Source organism: Pangasianodon hypophthalmus, chromosome 24, assembly GCF_027358585.1.
Source record: "Pangasianodon hypophthalmus isolate fPanHyp1 chromosome 24, fPanHyp1.pri, whole genome shotgun sequence".
NCBI classification, from domain to species: domain Eukaryota; kingdom Metazoa; phylum Chordata; class Actinopteri; order Siluriformes; family Pangasiidae; genus Pangasianodon; species Pangasianodon hypophthalmus.
Window position 1 is genome coordinate 5,646,702 of NC_069733.1, and position 22,372 is coordinate 5,669,073.

Here is a 22,372-nt window from a genome sequence, read left to right on the forward strand (position 1 = left end):
TCCAAGCCTTAAAGATAATTATATTGGTACTTTAAGTATTTCTGCATCTCTCTGTTGTCAATGCAGTCGACTAAGTTACGCACCAAGACTCTCCACAACACCCGTAACCCCAACTGGAATGAGACACTGGTGTACCATGGCTTGACAGACGAAGACATACAGCGCAAGACTCTTAGGTCTGGTAAAGATAAACTAATATTTTATATTATTTTATATATTAATTATATACATAACATGTTATGTTATATTATTTGGCAGGGTTGCATAGCACTGCAGTGTTTCTGCCTCACATCTCCAGGGCCCCTGGTTCAAACCTGAGCTGTTTACTGCATGTGCACGTTTTATATATTCTCCCCATGTCCCTGGATTTCCACTCATCTCCTAAAAACATGCCAATAGGTGGATTGGCTACACTAAATTGCCCCTTTGTGAATATTGCTCCCAGTGTTCCCAGTGATAGATAACTCTATTATATAATATAATATATAAAAATTTTAACTATTGTTTTGTCTAATACTAGGCAGGACCCCTGTTTGCTCGCAGAACAGCTTCTTCATGGAATGGTTTCCATGCAATGGTGCCACATGAGTGGCTGATTGGATAATTGCATGAATGAGCAGGTTTATTAAAAATGAAAATCTAACCTCTTATTTATTTAATTATTCAGAGTCTTGGCTAAGGCACTCCAGATTGAGCTCGGGTACATCCTTTTTGCTTTGAATATCTTGAGATGTTTCTAGAACCTTATCGGAGTCTTCCTGTGGTAAATTCAATTGATTGGACATGATTTAGAAAGGCACACACCTGTCCCACAATTCCCAGAATTCCTAGCCCATGTCCAAAAATCAAGCCATTAAGGCCAGTTATCTTTGTGTAGACCTCCTTGATCAAATTGGGTTGAGACACAGATCTTGGCAGTGGTATAAAACCATTTTTTTTTAGCTTTGAATGTTCCCAGAAGCACAGTGGGCTCTGGAAGTGGAAGTTTGGAAGTTTGGGAAATGGAAGTTTGGAACCTCCAGGACTCTTCCTAGAGCTGGTCGTCCAGCCAAACTCAGTAAACGGGCTGATCAGTGTATGTGGGACAGTTTGTCTATAACTTGCACATTAATTTGACAGTGAAGTCACAAAACAGGAAGAGAGTGTAAATCTTGGCATTGGTGTGACATATTCAGTATGTGAGTGAAGGACTAGGGGTCTCATGTATCAAAGCATGTGTAGAACAAGTTCTATATTTGTGTGTAAAAAATGCCAGTATGCATAAGGAAGTTTGTCACACATGCCTATGCACGGCTGTATGCAATGAATGTTGATAAATCCCACACATTCGATCTAATTGTTCTGATCCTGCATGGCCTCATTATTTGCGTAAAGAATTGCCACCAAATACGCTGTATATGGTAAAAAGCTTCCGTTTAGAAAACCAAGTACCCTGCTCATGGCTCTGCTTGTTGTCTAAGAAGATGAACTTCACCACCAATGAAGCTAATACTGTTGCACAAAGTAAAATTAAAATTATTTGGCACTTTTACAAGTGGTTTCTCTAAGAAATAAAAAAAAAATTAATAAATTTAATTTTATGGCTACGTGTGCATTCTCGTGCTCCAGTTACATCACAGAAAAAAGTGATTAAACAAATCATTCATAAATGAATGCATTTATTAAAATAGTTTTAATTAGTATAAAAATGTATTAATAATATAATATCATAGTGCATATACTTAAGTAGTTTCTGTTAGCTCTTCTTTTTCCTACAAATGTCCTATTCTAATTTCAGAGCCTAGGTTACTGGTATAAGTGGACAGACTGTGTTAAATATGTTTAAAAAATGAATAGCCTTAGATTACTGGCCTTCAGGTTCTCAAAGAAATGCTGATGTGGCCAGGGCAGAATTTGAGATTGACACCCTTGGTTTAACTGTATATGGACCAAAAACAAAGAAACAAACAACTAAATATAAAAAATTATAACAATTATAACAAAATTATTATATTAGACTATATACAGTAACTCACTGAAGGTGTCAACCCTAAGTTAACACTAGCTAAATTTAATAACAATTTACTATTGACTGTATGACCTTAGTTAACGCTCAAATGTAGCTTGTTACGGTTAGTCACTCAAACTCCCTTGAAAGAAAGAGCAGAGTGTAAAAGAGTGCACTCCTCTGTAACTTACTGCAGGTGTCAGAGCTAGATGAATATCATGAAGGACAGCAATTTTTTTCCTCAAAAAATAGATTGTATTGACTGTTGTTTACCAGTATATTTTCAGATTGGTATTAACTGGCATTAACTGCTCTTACTTACATTACTTTGTTTAACATGATGGATTTGCCAATATCAGATATAAATACCAGAAAATATAAATATGAGAAAAAAGTAGTTCAGTCAGTCATGACCCAAAGCTCTAAAATATTTTCCTGACAATGGTGAAATCAATATACTTATGCAAATTATATAACCACAATTTAGCAATTTACAAATTAACTATTTAATTAATAACATTGTACTTACCCCTTTAAGATAGCATTGGATGCTCCATCTTAAGTTGCACTTCCAGTAATGGCTCTCAGTGTGCACACTACCGGCCTGAAGCAGGGGCATGTCCACGACCTACATAGGCAAACGAGAGATACTGTCCAACCAGCCATATCTTGCTCTAATTTTGACCTACCGCTCAAACTCAGTCAAGATGCAAGCTTTCAACCAAAAAAGCTTCAAAACAGCACAATGCAAGTAAATGGTACCATGTTGTTTATTCACATAGACAGTCATTGATAAATATAGACACGCACACAAGAATGATTTAATAGATTACATTCTATGCATCAAAATATGTGCATGCATGGTTTATGCACAAAACTATGCATAAGCATGGTTGATAAATGAGACCCCAGGACCTAAGGGACTCCAAGTTTTTTCTAAATTCACCTCTACAGGGTGCTATAATTATTGGTAAATTAGTAAAACTGCTCATAATTTTTGAACTGCTCAACAGGAAATTATGATTTTTTTCTGTTGATTCCTTGGAAGGTGCTAAGGGTCCTTGATGTAATGAGTTAGTGAACAAGAACACCACTTCTCCTACAAATCTTCTCATTTTTTAATATGCGGGACACTTCATATATATCAACAACAACAAATTTACCAAACAGTCCATTTCTCACCAGTGCTTTCTTTTGCAACTTAGAAGGACCACTGATCAGGAAGTGAGGCAATATTTTAGCTCTTGATCGACTGTGCGCCTGTATGGGATACAGTTTTTGCTTAAATAAAAGAGCAAATGAATTATTAAGGCTTTATTCCTAGCAGTCCTACAATTACAATCAAGTCATAAAACATGCATCAAAACCAGTGAAAGAAAAAACCCTATTTGCTTTTTTATTTGGTATGTACATCACCATCCACTTTATTAGGAACACCTGTAATACATTCAGCCAATCATGTGGCAGCAGCTCAATGCATAAAATAATGCAAATACAGGTCAACTTCAGTTAATGTCCATGACAATTGTCAGAATGGGAAAAAAATATGATCCCAGTGACTTTGACCATGGCGTGGTTGTCGTTGCCAGATGGTCTAGTTTGACTATTTTAAAAACTCCTTATCTCCTGGGATTTTTATGCACAACTATCACACAGAATTGTGCCAAAAACAAAAAGCATCCAATTGTGGCAGTTCTGTGGGCATAAATGTGTTGTGAATGAGAGAGGTCAGAGGAGATTAGCCAGACTAGTTCCTTACATGAAGGCTACGGTATCTCATGTAACCAATCTTTATAACTGTGGTGAGCAGAAAAGCATCTCAGAATGCACAACAAGTTGATCCTTGAGGCAATTTGGTTACAACATGAGGTTACACTTTTGTCAGCCAAAAACATGAATCTGAGGCTACAGTGGGCACAGGCTCACTGAAACTGGACAGACACAGATGCCCATAATTGGCTAGTGTTGCTGTGATTGACAGAGAAGAGTATGCCAACCGTTCCACCAGCTGCCTTGGCTCCTGGACATGGATGGTTGTGGCATTGTCGGTATTCAAACTTGAACACAATCTCCAATATTAAGGCAAACACTTTTTATTTTTTGTTTTTCACACCATTCCGTGCAATCTCTAGAGACTGCTATGTGTGAAAATCCCAGGAGATGAGCAATTTCACAAATACCCATGTGGCACCAACATCCATGCCACAATCATAGTTACTGAGATCACTTTCTTTTTTTCCATTTTCATGTCTGATGTGAATATTAACTGAAACTCTTGATCTGTATCTACATGATATTATGCATTGTGCTGCTGCCACTTGATTGGCTGAGCAGATACTTGCATGTATGAGCAGGTGTACAGGTTTTTCAAATAAAGTGGACAGTGAATGTATATTTAAATAAAGTGCATTTCACAGTGGTGCAACACACTTGATGCTAACTATATTGCATGCTACGTTCTGAATCCCACCACCTGCTGCACATATATAAGCGTTTACTAGTCTGATTAGTCAGCTTGCATGGATAACATATTACCTTTTCAGAATCAGCAACACACAGATCTGTGGATACACTGACAATCAATCAAAATAAAGCATTGTGTAGAGCTGTCATATGAAGAAAAAGACACCAGACCAGACTTGAATAATATTCAGTTCAATTCAGTTATTCAAGTTTATTTATACAGCACTTTTAACAACAGACATATTCACAAGGCAGCTTTACGGAAATATATAAATTCTGGATATAAATTTTAAATTTATGCATTTATCTCTAATGAGCAAGCCAGAGGTAACAGTGGCAAGGAAAAACTCCCTGAGACAATATGAGGAAGAAACTTTGAGAGGAACCAGACTCAAACGGGAACCTCCTCATCTAGATGACACCAGATAGTACGATTGTAAATAATTTCCCTTCTGTAACTGTATACTGTATAGTCAAAAAGTGCAATTGTGCAACCAGGAACTTATAAGCTGATAAGCAACTTATGAATTTGAGCATCAGAGTTATTTCTGAATTCATTCTAGTTTTAACTTGAAGCCTATTTTGTTAAAGTTGTCAACTGTTCAATGATGGAGACTTGAGTGCAAAACTGTTTGTAGCAGTTGCAGTCCTAAGGCTATCCAAGGAAGAACATCCACAGCCATCTTTTTGGTTTCTATGAGGTACCATACACAATAATCTCATTGATCTTTAGGCTGTCCATGTGGGGCCATCCTCAGCTGCAGTGAGTGGTTTTCAGGTGATGAGAAATCCAAAAAGAAGTAGGGCATCAGGATGGATCAGGCAGGTCTGGAGAGCAGAAGGGGTCAGGATCACTGCTACTTAAGGAGTAAATGTGTAACTCAACAGAGGGAAAGAGAGAGATTATTAGATATGCTCATTGTCATGCAATGGTTAAAGACAATGTACAGTGTGTGCAGGGTGCAAGCAGGGAGTACAGCAATATTAGCTATGACAGCATAAATAAAGGAAGAGCCAGAAGGTAACACAGACATGACGGTGGCCTGGGACATAAAGCAGCTTGCCACTCCACCTTCAACAAACCTGAGTGAATGCCTGAGATTGGGGGGATAACAGTATCCAAACATCCCAGTTCACCAAAACACTCTATGCCCATGAATCTTCCAGATCTGTTCCATTACCTAAGAAAAAAAATATTCACAAAAAGCTTGACTAATCACATATGTTTTCAGCCTAGACTTAAACACTGAGACTGCGTCTGAGTCCCAAACACTAATTGGAAGGCTGTTCCATAACTATGAGGCTTTGTAAGAGAAAACTCTGCCCCCTGGTGTAGCCTTCACTATTTGAGGTACCAACAAATAGCCTGCATCTTTTGATCACAGGAGGCATGGTGGATCATAAAAGACCAGAAATTCGCTCAGGTACTGCAGCGCAAGACCATTCAGTGCTTTATAAGTCAATAGTAGTATTTTATATTCAATGCAAAATTTGATTGGGAGCCAATTCAGTATGGATAATATTGGGGTGATGTGGTAACGTCTCTGGACTAACTGGAGCTTGTTTATGCACCTGCTGGAACATCCAGACAGCAAGGCATTACAGTAATCCAATCTAGAGGTAACCAAAGCATAAACTAGTTTTTCTGCATCATGTAGTGACATTATATTACTTATCTTAGCAATATTTCTGAGATGAAAGTCTGGAGTCAATATTCACACCAAGGTCTTTTACTGCTGCACAGGGGTGTAACTGAAGGGCCATCCAGAGTTACTATGTAATCAGAAAGCTTACTTATAGCTGCATGTGGTCCTAGTACAAGTACTGCTGTCTTGTCAGAATTAAATAGAAAGAAGTTAATAAGCATCCAGTGTCTAATGTCCTTTACACATTCCTCAGCAAGCTGTTGTCTCTCATCTGGCCTTGCTGAAACATACAACTGTGTGTCATCAGCATAACAATGGAAGCTAATACCATGTTTATGAATAATTTTACCCAGAGGTAGCATATATAGAGAAAAAAGCAGTGAGCCTAAAACAGTACCTTGTGGAACACCAAACTTTATTTTAGTATGCATAGAGAAGTCACCATTTACATTTCCAAACTGATAACCATTAGTCCAATAAGTCCTGAGCCAGGAGAGGGCCTTTCCCTTAACTCCAACAACTTGTTCTAGTCTATCAAAGAGAATAGTATGATCACTGGTGTCAAAAGCACTAAGGTCAAGCAACACAAGTAAGGACACACAACCCTGATCAGAGGCCAGTAGGAGGTCATTTACCACTTTAACCAGTGCCATCTGCTATGATAAGGCCTAAATCCTGACTTGAATGTTATTCATATGTAGGTATGAGCATAACTGCTGTGCTACTATGGGAAGAACTGTTTTTTTTTTTCCAATAATATATGCAATGCGGAGTGAAGATACTTCAGGTCAATGGTGGTCAAAAACTTGCTGAACATTAAGGCTTTCAGTTGTCTAGTGGGCTAGATAATAAATGTATCACCCACATATATGTATATATCTTTTCTGTTATTTCCAGATTTCATGTCAGTATTTTATGGGTACTGTCACAAACATGAAGATTTGGATAATCATAGTCAAATCAGAAAAAACTGACAAGAGGTCAAAGATGTGGGTATTAGACTAATCCATGGATCCAGTGGCATAAATGAGAAAACAGGCAAATCAGACTAAAAATTAGGAAAGCAGAAAGTAGAAGGAACAAGCAAGAGTACAGCATTAGCATGAATCAGGTAGGTCTAGAGCAGAGGACCCACAGTATTAGATGTGTGACAGGATCCGGCATCACATCCGGCTGCAGGATTGCATGCACAAATCGACAGTGAGATAACAGATTATTAGGTATGGCCTTGTTATACAATGTATAATGGTAAACATTGTGATCAGAATGAATACAGGGACTGTGTCTAGCTTTAACAGCATAAATAAGAGTGAGAAACAAAAGGTAACAGGATTGAGACCATCATGGGACATTAGCATCCCTCTACTCCATCAACAAACCTTTGGGGCGACACTATCAAACATCTCAGATTATCTACATGCGCTTCAAATTTGAGAACGGAGTCAATAGTTAGTCATTCAAGGTCATTCACTGCTGCCCATATAACTAAAAGGCCAACAAATTGGACATGCAAATGTTTCAGTGTGGATTTTTTTCCTATAGATGACAGAGGGACCTTAAAGTAAGGATTTGAAAGCAATGTTGTATGTTATTATTTGGCATTTGAAAAAAGATTGAAACTTGATTTTTCTCTTTTAGAGGCTTCTAGCTCTTTATGTTTAATTTTTGATTGAAGCCCTGGAACTGGTAAAAGGTGAATAATACCTGCATTAACAGATATCTTGTCAGCTAGTGTACAAGAGCTAGCAATGTTTTCTGTTAAAAGTGTATGTCAAGATTCATGCGAATCCAAGCAAGCAATCATGAGTTACAGCTGTTTGAGTAAATTAGGCTCTGCCTCTTTAGAATTGATTGATGTGTGGTGGCCATTTATATCAACGTTTTTTGATAATTATTAATGTTCACATGCTCCTGGGTAGTTTGACATCAGTTTTATCAAGATTGGCCAAAAATCCTAGGACGCAAAAGTCACAAATTTAAGTGGGCAGACTCAAATCGTCCAAAAGGCAACTGTTGGATTGGACTGTACTTGCAGTTCCTGAGAAACAGTTATCTGACCTTAGCTCCACCCCCTTTTCATGACTACACCCCAAACAATGCAACTCACCTTTGAATCTGGTCTTGTATAAGCCTTTCAATTTTTGTGTGAATATGCACAAGTAGTCATGAGTTACAGCTGTTTGAGTAAATTAGGCTCCGCCTCAGTAGAATTGATTGACATGAGGTGGCCATATTGTTTATAAATGTCAGCATATTTTTGATAGTTATTGAGTTGCACACTTCGCTGAGTAGTTTGACACCAAATTTGTGAAGATAGCCCAAAAATCCTAGGACTAGTTCACAAAAGTAGGTTTTGCATATTATGCAAATTGGCAAAAAAAATCTAAGTGGGTGGAGCTAAATGATTATTGATGTGTTTTTGTTTGGGAGAACCCAAGGGATCAGTGGGAAAAAGAATTTTGTTTGTAGGACTTGCTGTTCATGAGAAATGGACCAAAATATAAAACCTAGTCATTTTTGAGAGATCACAATAAATATGTTAAACAGGGTATGTTTGTACAATAAATATCTCTGATTTCGGGAGGTCTTGCAGGTAAAATGGCAGATCAGATCAGTCCTGCTGTCATGAAGACCAAGTAACTGCCCATGAAACTTCGAGATGAAGTTGTTAGGAGGCAAAAAGATGGAGAAGGTTATTAAGTCATTGGCAAAGCTTTGAACATTCTTAGGAGCACTGTCAAAGCCATTATAACTAAGTGGAATAAACTATGGCATAATCCAGACACCACCAAGATCATGCCTAACTGAGTGTTCGGGCAAGAAGGGCAATTGTAAGAGAAGTGTACAAGAGTCCAGTTACAACAATGAAGGCATTACAGACCAAGCCTGAAGTAGGAGAACCTTTGCAGACCTCGACAACATCATCAGCTCTTCACAGATCTGGCCTCTAGGGAGAGAGTGGCCAGAGGAAGCCACTTCTGTGAAAGACCAAGATTGAAAATCTGAGAGCTTTTGGAGAAAGATTTTGTGGATTGATGACAGGAAAATTTGAACTGTTTGGTCGAAAGTGTAATGTCTGGGGCAAACCAAATACAGCCCAACAGCCAGGTAACACCATTCCTGTGCTCAAGCATGTTGGTGGAAGCATCATACTATGGGGTGACTTTGCAGCAGGAGGAACTAGAAAGCTTGTTACCACCACAGGCAACATGTACGGAGAAAAATTCAAGCAAATGTTAAGAAGAACATGCTTCTGTCAACTAGCCATTAGCATTTATAGCAAAAATACTGAATATGTTCCAACATGACAATGCGCCAAAGCACAGGGCAAAAACTACAAAAGAATGGCTTGGAAAAAGGTTTGTGTTTCGGAATGGCTGAGAAGGCCAGAATTAAATCCAATTAAAAATCGGAGGAACGACATGAAATATGTATGAAAATGAGTAGGTATGTGATAGTTTTCAGATACCATGTTAAAGATACCATGTTAAGTTTTCAAATACCATATTATTTTATTTTATTTAATAGGCATTTGGCTTATTAAACAAATGTTTGTTTCCCAATACTGCAGTATTTTTTTTTTATTCTGTATGAGCATTTCTTATGTCCACATCACAGGCATTTCTATCACAGGCATTTTTTCCCATGTCTTCTGTCTGCATAAGCATGCACTGCAAGCATTTTTTCAGTCTACATGAGGATGTAGTTCTACTTGCAGAACTTGTAAAAGTTTGCAGTACATGAGCATGTACTGCAATCTTCATCCTTCATGAGCACAGCCTCATTCTGCAGCTGCATGTTCAGAGATTATATGAATTATATGAATTTTGATAACAAAAATGGTGAAGAAAATGGCAAAGCTCATTTTCCACAAATGGTTTTACATAGCAGTCTGAAATTTCATATGCAGAGAGCAAAGTGCTTACTAAGAAACGTCAAACAGATTTTTTTTAGGACAGCACTTAAGACAGTGGTCTAATTGAAAGATAGTAGTTGCTGGCATCTAAGCCACTAGGAGGGAAAATGCAGGAAATTTTAAATTTGATAAGAACAAATGTTTCATTAATGTTTGCAAAAAATGTGACAGCAGAAACAATAATCCCAAAATTTATTGTATTGGTTTTTTGGTGCAAAACTAGAGTTGACTTTTCCAAATGGAGGTACTGGGGCTTAGTCTTTATTAGTTTTGATATCAATTCCATCTGTTTGTCATACCTGAAATATCTGTAAAAATATATAAAAAGGATACTAGTTATCACGTACTGCATCTGTGGGCATTTAACAATTAAAAAATTAACTCACCTACTCTTGGTCTCACACTGACTGTTGTGAATCTAACTTCCACTGTTGAGCTACACTGTTACAATTCTGAGTGCTACGCCCCAGCTAAGTGAGTAGAATGGTTTTGAAACTCTTTTATATGCTCCACAATTCTTTGACATTGCTTCATTTTTGTCTTTGGGTGCTTTTTAGAAGAGTCACTGGCCCATTGGTACAAAATCCTCTGCAAAATTAAAATTTGCGTTTAGTAATTTGTCTGACACTCTTATCCAGATTAATTTAGAAAACATGGAGCTAAAGTCACATGAAGAGAATTTGTAAGGATTCATAACCTGAAAGACTAAAGTTGGTTAAAACTTTTTATTTCTAGTATTTCATATTTTCGTTTAGTATTTCATATTACCAAACAGCAATTTATATTCATTCATTCATTCATTTTCCTTCTGCTTTACCTGGTGGGGTTGTGGTGGCAGCAGGCTGAAAAGGTCAGCACCAGCGTCTTTGTCTAGTGGGACATGCCTGATCTCTAGTGGGAGCCTGAACTACCTTAGCTGGTGCTTCTTGATTCGGAGGAGCAGTGGCTCTATTCTGGGGCTCTCCTGAATTGCCAAGCTCCTCCTCTCTCAGGGAGAGGAAAGCCAGCCACCTTCCAGAGCAACCTCATTCCTGCCGTCCCTACTTGCGACTTTATTCTTTTGTTCACTACCTACAGCTTGTGACCATAGGATAGGAATATAGATTGACCTGTAAACAGAGAGATTTGTCCCCAAACTGAGCTAATGCTTCACCAACACAGCCCAGTACAGTGACTGTAACAATGCTGTCACTGAACCAACCTATTCGTCAATCCCACACACTCTCTTTTTTATGACTGGTGATTAAGAACCCAAGAAATACATAAGCTCCTCCACCAAGGGCAAGGTCTCTCCCCTCAACTAAAGAGAGCATCCCACTCTTTTCTGGGAGAGAACCTTGGCCTCAGATTAATAGATGTTGATTTTCACAGAGGTCCACTTCGGATGGTGCCAAGGGGACATCATTACTGCTTGCCCCTTTACTGAATCCATAAAAACCACAAACAGCGGTGGAGACAAAGACACCCTGGATGGACACTGATTTTAAACGGTTTCGACATAATACGAAGAATGCAGTCAAAACTGTCACTGCACTCATACAGAGACCGGAACACATGAAGCAGCAACCCAGATACCCAGGGGTGGACCAGAAAAAAGCAAGGCTTCTATAACACAATACAGTAGCTACTAAGATAAGATAAGCTGTACCTTTATTGATCCCCTGCAGGGGACATTCAAGTTGACACAGCAACACAAGTAGGAGGTGTAATATCAAAGAAAAGAAAAGTATTTCCTTAAATACCTATACATCAGAAGTGGTCCTCATATAGTTCTGGAGCATTTCCACTGCTTCAGGGATCCACCTTCTCACTGTAGTCCTGCTTGGTTTGACTCTGTTCAACTGTTGAAGTCATGTAGGCACCATCTGGCTCACTGTATGATCTGAGTTGCTGAGGTAACTCCACTGGTGTATAAGGGATGTCCAGGGAGAGCAAATATTGTTGTGAGGACTTGGGTATCATGCTAGCAGGCATGATCACCCTAAGATTCATAAGTAACTCTTGACTATAAACACAGTGCATTTTTTTTTCCAGAGAGTAACAAAAAAAGTCAACAAACAAAAACAAGAGAGCACTGAACTTCTATGGCAGCCAGAGGCAGCACCAAACTTCATGGCCTCTCCAAACTTCTTCCATGCAAAAACTTTTGCTTCTGCAACTGCTTTTGCATGAGCCCTTCTGATTCTCCTATACCTCTCAATTGAATCAGCAAAGGCCTCCATGAGCATTACTTGGAAGGCCTCTTTCTTCAACTTGACAGCTTCCCTCACCAAGGTATCCTAGGTTTACCACCATGGGATGCACTGTCAGCCTTCTGGACTTCTTGCAGCTGCCTCTACGATTGATCATGGTCCATTCAAATTCAATGTTCCTGACCTCACTCACTAAACAGTAGAAGTCCTTTCAGAGGTGGGAGTTAAATGTGTCTCTCACTGAAGGTTCTACTAGGTAGACCCAAGCAACCAATGCTCTTCTGGGTGTACTAGGTAAATCTGGCTGGTGCCTTTTCTGCTGAATCCAACCACCACTGTTCAGTTAACAGCTCTGCCCCTCTCTTTACCTGAGTGTCCAAAACATATGGCCTCAAGTATGATGATACAATTGCAAAATCTATTATTACCCTTAGGCCCAAGGTGCTCTGGTACCAAATACAATTATGAGCACCCTTGTGTTTGAACAATGTGTTTGTTATTGACAATCTTTGGCTGTGACAGTTTCATTGCTTGGGTGCTGTTCCTGATGTATCTCCAGCATTCTCAACATGAACATTAAAGTTCCCTAGGAGCACTATGAAATCAGTAAGTGGTACCCTCTAAAGTTCCTGCTCCACCTTCTCCATGAAGGCTGAATACTTGGAACTGCTATTTAGCCTGGGATTATTGAGTATGTCCACAGCCACCTGAGGCCTGTCTCCTGTGGGAGAGACAACCTCTGATCAAGTAGTTTGGTAACAGAACCCTTACTATGTGCATGTAAGGAGGACTACATTTAGCCTACACCTTTCCATCTCGTACACTAACTCAGGCTCTTTCAACTGTGACATTCCACAGTTGCAAGGCCAGTTTCTATTGCAAGGATCTAGTCCATTTAAACTGTCTACCATATGCCTGCCACCCAGGCATTGCATCTGACCCCCCTTTCCCCCTTCATCTTTAAGTTGGTGAGGCCACAAGACAGTTCCATAGCACCATTTTGAACTGAGCCTGATTGGGTTACATGAGTGCCCTGCAGACACCACCCCTAGGCCCGGCTTCAGTGATGGGGCCCCGAATTCCTATTCCAGGCAGGGTACGCAGTCTTCTTTGGACATTTCATGAGGGTCCTTTCAAGGATCGCTCTGTCTAATATTTCTCCGCGCTCATCTGTTCTCCCCCCCCCCCCGGGATCATTAAGGTCTTGATGACATAGCCCTGAGGTTTACCCAAGAACACAAGGCCCTTCACCACAACAAGGTCTCAATCCATGAAGAGGAATTTATATACATAAATACTAATTCTATTTTCTGCTCATTTAAAAAAAAGTTGAGATTTCATTTTCATAAATGTTGTGTTGTATTGTTTCATTACATATCATTTAGTAATATCTGTACTATGGTACATATTATATAATAAAGTTTGTCCAGTAAAATACCCAAACCTAAATGTTTTTCATCTTTGATACCTCATGATGAGCATATTGATTTAAAACACATACATACACACATTGATCCTTGGTCTGTTCCAAGTTTGTTCTTTTTCTTCTTTCTGTCTTTTTTTTTTTTTTTTGCTAGAATCTCTGTCTGTGATGAAGACAAGTTTGGGCACAATCAGTTTATTGGGGAGACCAGAGTAGCTCTGAAGAAACTCAAATATAATCAGAAAAAAAAATTCAATGTATGTTTAGAGAGAGCTGTCCTGGTGAGTCTCTCTCGCTTGCTCTCTCTCTCTCTCTCTCTCTCTCTCTCTCAGACATATGAAAATGAAAATCATTAATACTTTATGTTCATTACATACTATAGATGTTTTATTACCTTTGTCCTATAGACAAAGAGGACTGCAGCTGTTTGTCCTGCAAGAGGAATATCCCTTTATGAGGATGAGGTATATATTTTTGCAAATTTGTAACAATTCTACATTTTTTTAAAGAAATATCAAAATCATTTTATATTTCTATTTATCTGAAATCAACAAATTAAAACTGCATTGCCCCTGCTTGTTTACATTTGTACAAATTTTTAATGACTCCAGGTTCTCAGAAGCATTTTGAACCATTATTAATGAATTCAGTTATATGACTTAACCTAATAATACTTAAATTCTTAATAAGTAATATTACATAATTCTAATATCACAACGAACCTTCAAGAAGACAATTTATATTTCGTGTCATCACCTTTGTCATCATATATATAGCTCTTTGTTAAAAAAAATCATGAAAAGATATTGATTGCCACTTTCTTGCTCAGTCTTTTTGTATTGTTGTATTTGTCTGTGTGTATATCTGTGACTATATGTGTCTGTGTAGCCTGGAAAGGATGGAGCAGAGGTACAGGAGAGAGGTCGTATCCTGATATCCCTAACGTATAACAGCCACCAGAGTTGTCTCATTGTTGGTGTAATACGCTGTGTTCACCTAGCAGCCATGGATACTAATGGCTACTCTGACCCTTTCGTCAAAATGTGAGTCCTTTCCAGTAAAACCATTTCAATGCATTTCAACTTAAAGTCCATATTATTCATATTAGAAAAATATATTATACTTACTACAATATTTTTTTGAATAATCGTCTTATGATTCACTTTTCTATACCCAGCTGAGTAACAGCTTTGTTTAGATTGACACAAATGTAACTAAATATTTGTAAATATGAACAATGAATGGAAAATGGAAAAGTACAGAAAGTGCATGTCATAACCAAATTATATTATTATATTAGAGTATATTATATTACAACATTATTTTGGGGAATGTGACCTGCTTTAAGGACTGGGATCAGGAACCACTGATCTAAAGTGTATTGGTGCATGGTCCTACTATCTACAAATCCAATGGTTTCAGATGCCTAAAGCCGGACATGGGGAAGAAGGCTAAGAACAAGACCCAAATTAAGAAGAAAACTCTAAACCCTGTGTTCAATGAAGTAAGAGCTGAAAAACATACACTATAAACAAATACACAATCTTCACGACAATTTTAGAATTAATTCAAAGGGTGATTAGCAATTTTGAGGCTTAACATAGAGCAGTTAACACAGATGTTGCTCATGGATGCTGTTAGAAAATTGCTGATATAACAATGACCCATGGTGATAGGACTCAGATTGTTATGTAGCTATATGGCACATACTTCACAATTACTAGCATTTTCTCTTGAATGTTTCATCATAAGTCATAATTCCTCCTAGAACAATAGCCCCAAATGACAAGGAAGTTAAGTTGAGAAACTAGGCTAAACCAGGTATACTGACATTTCTATACTTGTCTCATTCCTGTTTGCAGGAATTCAGCTATGAAATAAAACATGCTGAATTGGCCAAGAAGACCTTAGATATCTCAGTCTGGGATTACGATATTGGCAAATCCAATGATTACATAGGTACAGTATGAGTGTGTGGTGTAGTAATATGTTTGGAATGAAATGTATTTTTTGCAACAAATACTTGTTGAATACAATTATTTGTTTTATATGTGAAGCATATGCACATCATTTTAATTAATCATTTAATTTACATCATAAGGACTAATTGCTTTTAATCTTATTGCAGTATTTAGTTTTATGTCACGGTTGTGGACTTAAGGTCTGAGCTTCAGAAAACAGTTTATAAATCTGTCCTTTTTTACTTGTTTGTAATAATTTAACAGTTCAACCAAAATAGGAAGCAACTATCATAGATTTGAGGGCTAAGAATACAATCCATTCTACATCCATTTAATTTCTGCTTCTCAAATGTAATGTAAAATGAGTGGTGTTTTACCATATATGCATCTGAGTTATGAAATCTGTTTATATAATATGTCTTACCTTATGCAATTAGAGTAGTACTGAGGCACAAAAACAAATGTATGAAGGTGCTTCAGGGCTACTGTTAATTCATATCTAATTTTTATTTTTTAAAGAAAAGTCCTTGAATTGATAACTACACCGTTTTTCTCCCTGAAACTAAAAATTCAAATCTCAACTATGCAGAGATGAATTCTGGATTCTGTTTACCTCACATGATTAAAGTGGCTAATGTTTTATTAGGAAGCTAATTATTTTACCACAGTTCCACAAATGTTGGTTCTATTCCACCCCTTTTAACTGTCTGCGGTGATGTTTAGCACTTGTATATTCTCTTGTGCATGTGCGCATATGCCAAGGCCTTTACCACAAAGTCATGTGATGACAGTGATGTGGTACTTACTTAAAATACCCAACACACTGTCACTTGTAGAGACAACAGATCACACAGGTTCAAACGCTCCACCATCATCCCTGTACCCAAGAAACCAAAAATCACAGGACTAAATGACTACAGACCTGTTGCTTTAACGTCTGTGGTCATGAAGTCATTTGAGAGACTGGTGTTGGCCTACTTGAAGGACATTACTGGACCCTTGCTGGACCCCCTGCAGTTTGCTTACTGAGCAAACAGGTCTGTGGATGATGCAGTCAATATGGGATTGCACTACATCCTCCAACATCTGGACAAACCAGGGACTTATGCAAGGATCCTGTTTGTGGACTTCAGCTCCGCTTTCAACACCATCATCCCAGATACCCTTCTAAATAAACTGACACAGCTCTCTGTACCCACCTCCATCTGTCAGTGGATCACCAGCTTCCTGACAGACAGGCAGCAGCTAGTGAGGCTGGGAAAATTCACATCCAACACCCGCACCATCAGCACTGGAGCTCCTCAGGGCTGCGTTCTCTCCCCACTGCTTTTCTCCCTCTACACAAATGACTGCACCTCTAAGGACCCCTCTGTCAAACTCCTGAAGTTTGCAGATGACACTACAGTCATAGGTCTCATTCAGGACGGCAACGAGTCTGCTTACAGACAAGAGGTTGAGCAGCTGGCTGTCTGGTGCAGTCACAACAACCTGAAGCTGAACACGCTCAAAACTGTGGAGATGATAGTGGACTTCATGAGAAACCCCCCTGCTCTCCCCCTTCTCACCGTCATGGACAGCACTGTGGCTGCAGTGGAGTCATTCAAGTTCCTGGGCACCACCATCTCTCAGGACCTGAAGTGGGACATTCACATTGACTCCATTGTGAAAAAGGCCCAGCAGAGGTTGTTCTTCCTTCGTCAACTGAAAAAGTTCAACCTGCCACAGGCGCAGATGACACAGTTTTACTCAGCTGTTATTGAGTCGGTTCTGTGCTCTTCTATAACTGTCTGGTTTGGGTCGGCCAGCAAATCAGATACAAGAAGACTGCAACGGACTGTTAGGACAGCAGAAAGGATCATTGGTGTGCACCTGCCCAACCTTCAGGACTTGTACAACTCCAGAGTGAAGAAACGGGCAGCTAACATCATCACAGACTCCTCTCACCCCGGCCACAACCTGTTTGCACTCCTCCCTTCAGGCAGACGTTACAGATCTCTGGTGCACTAGAACATCTAGGCATAAAAACAGTTTTTTCCCCCATGCCATCTCCAGCTTAAACAGCTAACACAGGAATCATTACCTGTGTTTTTTTATTCTATAATTCATTTCTGTAATTCATCCTCCATCTCTAATTACTACCTCTTTCTCAAGTATTATGTAAATACATATGCATATCTCTTTATTTATACAGCTGTATATAGAGTAAATAATGCACAAATATGTACATAAATCTTCTGTTCCAGATTCATACACATTATTATTTATTTATTTATTTTTTTATTGTTAAGTCTTACTATTTAAATGTTTTTTGTTCTCATGTAAGATATGTATGTATGTACCAAGAGCACCTTAAAGAAAACCACAACAAATTCCTTGTGTGTCTGCGCGCACACTTGGCAAATAAAGCTAATTCTGATTCTGATTCTGATTCTGAACCCTCAGCTTCGAGGCCCCTGCACTGAATGTGAGGCTATGTCTAGGCTGACTTGATGATAGTGATTAGCAGGCCTACACCTCGATTCTGTGGCCACCCACATCCGACCTGGGTAGGCCTCAAATCACAAACTCTCAGGCTCAACAGTGGCTTACATGTTGAGAAAAACATCCGAAATACATCTTGAAACTGACCCCTGAAGCTGGCCCCTACGGAGTTGATGGATGCCTTACCTCTAACAGCAGGGCAGAAGAGTTTGGGGAAACTCTCCAACAGTTTGTTTAACGCATGGTGTCAGGTGTGGCTGGCCCTACATGGTTTGTCCTGTATTCCTTGCCACAGGGATACAAACTCTAGTTATATCCTTGGCCCCTGACTTTCCCATGCCTCAGCATCCTATCAATTTCAGACCCCAAAAATGTTGCTGTACTGGTCTAGGAAGTTCTTTTCCTCTTGGACAAAGGGAAGATAAAAGAAAATAGACCCTGCTTTTTAGAAAAGGTTCTCATAGTATGTTCTTAAAAAAAAAGATTATGGTTTTCTTACCTACATAGTTCTTGCCATGTAGCCATAAGACACATTCGTGGGCCTGCATGGTACATACATCCATGTTTCCATTTCCCCATGTCTAGCGTTTGATGATGCATTGAAACTATGGTAATTTTACCAATTTTTAATTCTAAGACAAGAAAAATTGTTCGATTCCAGAACTTTCGATACTGTCAGATCTTTGTTTCAATACAGTGATGACATAAATGGACTAAACATTGCATATGTGCATATGCGATTTGCTTTACATTTGAACAAAAACTGACTTTTGTAACTGCATGAAGATCAGTTTAACAACCCAATATATATCATGTAATTTTATCAACCTCTAAAACAAAACATCCACTTGGGAAGGATTGCAGTGAAGATACCTTGCCCTTTGCTGCAGGATTTGATTCTGTGCATTGCAATGCATTGATATAAAATGTCTACACACCCCTGTTAAAATTGCAGGGTTTTGTGATGTAAAAAAATGAAACCAGGATAAAATATTTTTCATCTTTAATGTGATATAGCAACCAACAAAATTCAAGTGAAAAACAAATAGAAACATTTTAGGAAAAAAAAAAAAAAAAAAAACTTAAATTAACCTGGTTGCACAAGTGTGCACACCCCTTAACTAATACTTTTTAAGTACTTTTTGCTTGTAATACAGCACTCAGTCTTTTTGGGTAAGAGTCTACCAACTTAGCACATCTTGATTTGGTAATTTTATTCCACTCTTCCTTGCAAAGGTGCTCCAGATCTATCAAATTGGGAGGGAATCTCCAGTGCAAAGCCCTCTTCAAGTCATTAGTTTTCAGTTTTCGATAGGATTTAGATCTGGGCTTTTATTAGGCTGTTCCAAAACTGTGATTTGGATTTGTAGTTTGGGTCATTATTGTGCTGGAAGATGAAAATTTTCTTTATTTTTCTTTATTTTCAGATGTCTTTTTTTTTTTTTGCCAAAATAGACTGGTATTTGGAGCTATCCATGATTCCCTCTATCTTGACTATAGCCCTTGTCCCAGCTGAAAAGAAGCATCCCCATAGCATGATGCTGGCACCACCATGCTTCACCATGGGTATGGTGTTCTTAGGGTAATAAGCCGTCATGTTTTTGCACCAAAGATATCTTTTAGAGTTATGCCCGAAAAGTTATACCTTATAACACATTTTGCCACATGGTTTGGGGTGATTGTATGTATGTTTTGGCAAAATTTAGGCAGACTTAGATGAATGTTTCACCTTACTCCATATCACAAACATGTTAAGAATTTGAGAGATTGTGGTCACATGCAGGGATTGACCAGTACTTGCAATATATTCCTGCAGCTCCTTTAATGTTGCTGTTTTTTCTTTTCGTTTTGCCAAATTTTGAGGGACATTGTGTTCCTAGTAATGTCACTGTGGTGCCCCATTTACTCCATTTTCTGGTTGTGGTAGATTTAAGCTACCAGCCACACTACATCACAGTAACCTTCAATTTTAACAGGGGTGTTTTAACAATTTTAACAATTTTAATCAGTTCAAAGTTCTACCCTTCAGGCTGTCTCTAGCCACTTGGGTGTTCTTGAGAGGCATGCAGGCTGCCTTGTCACCTTTGATGGCCAGTGGTATCAGTGTTCTCTCAAACATGGACTATTAGCTCTTCTGTTCCACCTCCAGATACAGTCTCAGAGTGAACTCTCAGAAGAGCTCCTTAACACAGAAGCACCGATTCTACTAGTGGGCCACTGTATCTGATGATATCTCCTACTAAGAGTGCTAGGCCTGCTGACTGCAGCTGTGGCAGTCGTGTCCAGTGGAGCCTGCTAGACCTAAGGAATTTTTTCAGAAATGGGTCATCAGCCTATGAGTGCACCCCAAACACCACCAACACTGATATGTCCTCATCTCAGGAAAGGGGCCCCAGCCCTGAATTGCTGGAGACATGAGACATGAAAGAGGTATCCTTAAGGGCAGTTCCTCACCAGATGCTGAATGCCTCCCTCACCCTCCCTCACCAGCTGGGGAGCAGTGTGGTGCAACAGAGGTGCAAGGGGCACATGAGATGGAACACATCAAGTGTGGTGTGTTGCTGTTTGCAAATTTGACTCTTTGGCTTTTGATTGTCACAAAATTTTTGGTTTTAACATTAATTCTCATGAAGGGAAAGGATAGGGTGTGTCTAACAATAAGGGGTAATATTTAAATAACTGTTTAAAGGAACCACCAGTCAAGTGAAGAATCTTTTCAACTTTTTTTATGTTCAGTTATTGTTCCTCTTTCAGCTACTCCTGTTAGGGGTCACCACAGTGGATCATTGTTCTGCATATTTGATTTGGCACAGTTTTTATGTGGGATGCCCTTCCTGACACAACCCTCCCCAAATTTATATGGGTTTGGGACCAGCACTGAGAGCGCACTGTTGCACTGGGATTGGTTCCCTGGCCGGGAATTGAACCCAGGCTGCAGTGGTGAGAGGGCTGTGGCCTAACCACTAATTAAAATTCACCTGAAATATCACTGACTGTAAGCCATTTGTTTCCAGTACATGAGGACAAAAGAAACTATGGTTACTTATAAATGTAAATGGCTAGATGTTCAAAAATGATATGATTTAAAAAATTAATTCAGTCCCAAGTGGAAATTCCCCTGAGTACCATGAAATCAAGGAGGTCTTAAGCAAGGTCAGAGCCAGCACAGTGTCCCTGCAATTGTGCCATCAAGCTCCTGGCTCAGCCACACCACCTCGTAGCCGTTTTTACCCCTTGCCCACGAAAGAAACTCAAGCCATGAACTATCAAGGCCTCAACCAAGTAAAACAACCTGGTATGGAACCGTGAGGAAAGACAGTCTTTAGCACCACCTTTGGCCACTTCGAAATACTGTGTCATGCCATATGGGCTGTCTTCAGTGCCAGCAGTGTTCCAGTGTTTGATTAATGATGTCCTAAGGGATATGCTGGGGAAATTTGTCATCGCCTACATTGATAACATCCTCATCTATTCCCCAGATAAGGAGACACACATCGCCCATGTCTAACAGGTGCTGGCCAAACTCCTCACCAACCAACTCTACTTCAAAGGAGAAAAGTGTGAGTTCCATATGGCAAGGATTGCTTTCCTTGGTAAATTCATTGGCCCAGAGGGGGTCTCCATGGACCAAGACAAGGTCTCAGCCATCACTAACTGGCCTCCACCAATTTCAAAGAATTGTAAAGTTTCCCTGAATTTGCAAACACTGAGAGATTTTAGCATCATATCGTCAGAGGTTTTAGCATCATCGCATCACCCCTTAAAGCTCTGCTGAGGAAGGGACCCAAGAAGCTGCAGTGGAATTCTGCAGCAGACCAAGCTTTCGAACACCTCAGGGCAGCACTCACCTCGGCCCGCATTCTGAAGCGCCCCGATTTTTCAAAGCCTTTCACAGTGGAGGTAGACGCCTCTGAGACGGGGCTGGGGGCTGTCCTCTCACAGCGATTTGGGGAAAAACCCAAGCTCCATCCAGTGACCTTCTTTTCCCGGAAGCTGTCCCCGGCAGAATGCAATTATGACGTCGGCAACCTGGATTGAAGAACACCAAGGCAGACTCTCTCTCTTGACTATACCCAGCCCCTCCCAAAAAATACCACAGAAGAGTGCATTCTCCCACAATCAAGCTTTGTAGGGGCTATAACATGGGAAATTGATCGAGAGGTCGAGAACATACCAGAGGTGAGAACTTCCATGTCTTGCCCAACAGGGAAAAAGTATGTGCCGCTTATCTCCACGACAAACTCCACGATCACTTGGGCTCATGCCTCCCCGGCCACCAGACACTCCAGCACTCACCAGACCC

At 39.4% G+C, this 22,372-nt stretch overlaps 1 protein-coding gene across 4 annotated transcripts in view; it reads left to right on the top strand.

The window, feature by feature from the left end:
- The window catches only part of rph3ab (rabphilin 3A homolog (mouse), b), a 66,893-nt gene that overhangs the window by 38,573 nt on the left and 5,948 nt on the right, over positions 1-22,372 (top strand). For 3 of the 4 annotated variants that reach the window (XM_026939761.3, XM_026939762.3, XM_034299054.2), the window contains 6 exons: positions 67-176; positions 13,782-13,908; positions 14,035-14,091; positions 14,516-14,670; positions 15,050-15,131; positions 15,490-15,586. In XM_026939761.3, the coding sequence (XP_026795562.1) occupies positions 67-176; positions 13,782-13,908; positions 14,035-14,091; positions 14,516-14,670; positions 15,050-15,131; positions 15,490-15,586 (628 nt within the window). Of the gene's footprint in view, positions 1-66; positions 177-13,781; positions 13,909-14,034; positions 14,092-14,515; positions 14,671-14,975; positions 15,132-15,489; positions 15,587-22,372 lie in introns of those variants that run through there. The other variant, XR_003404290.3, reaches the window with a different exon arrangement.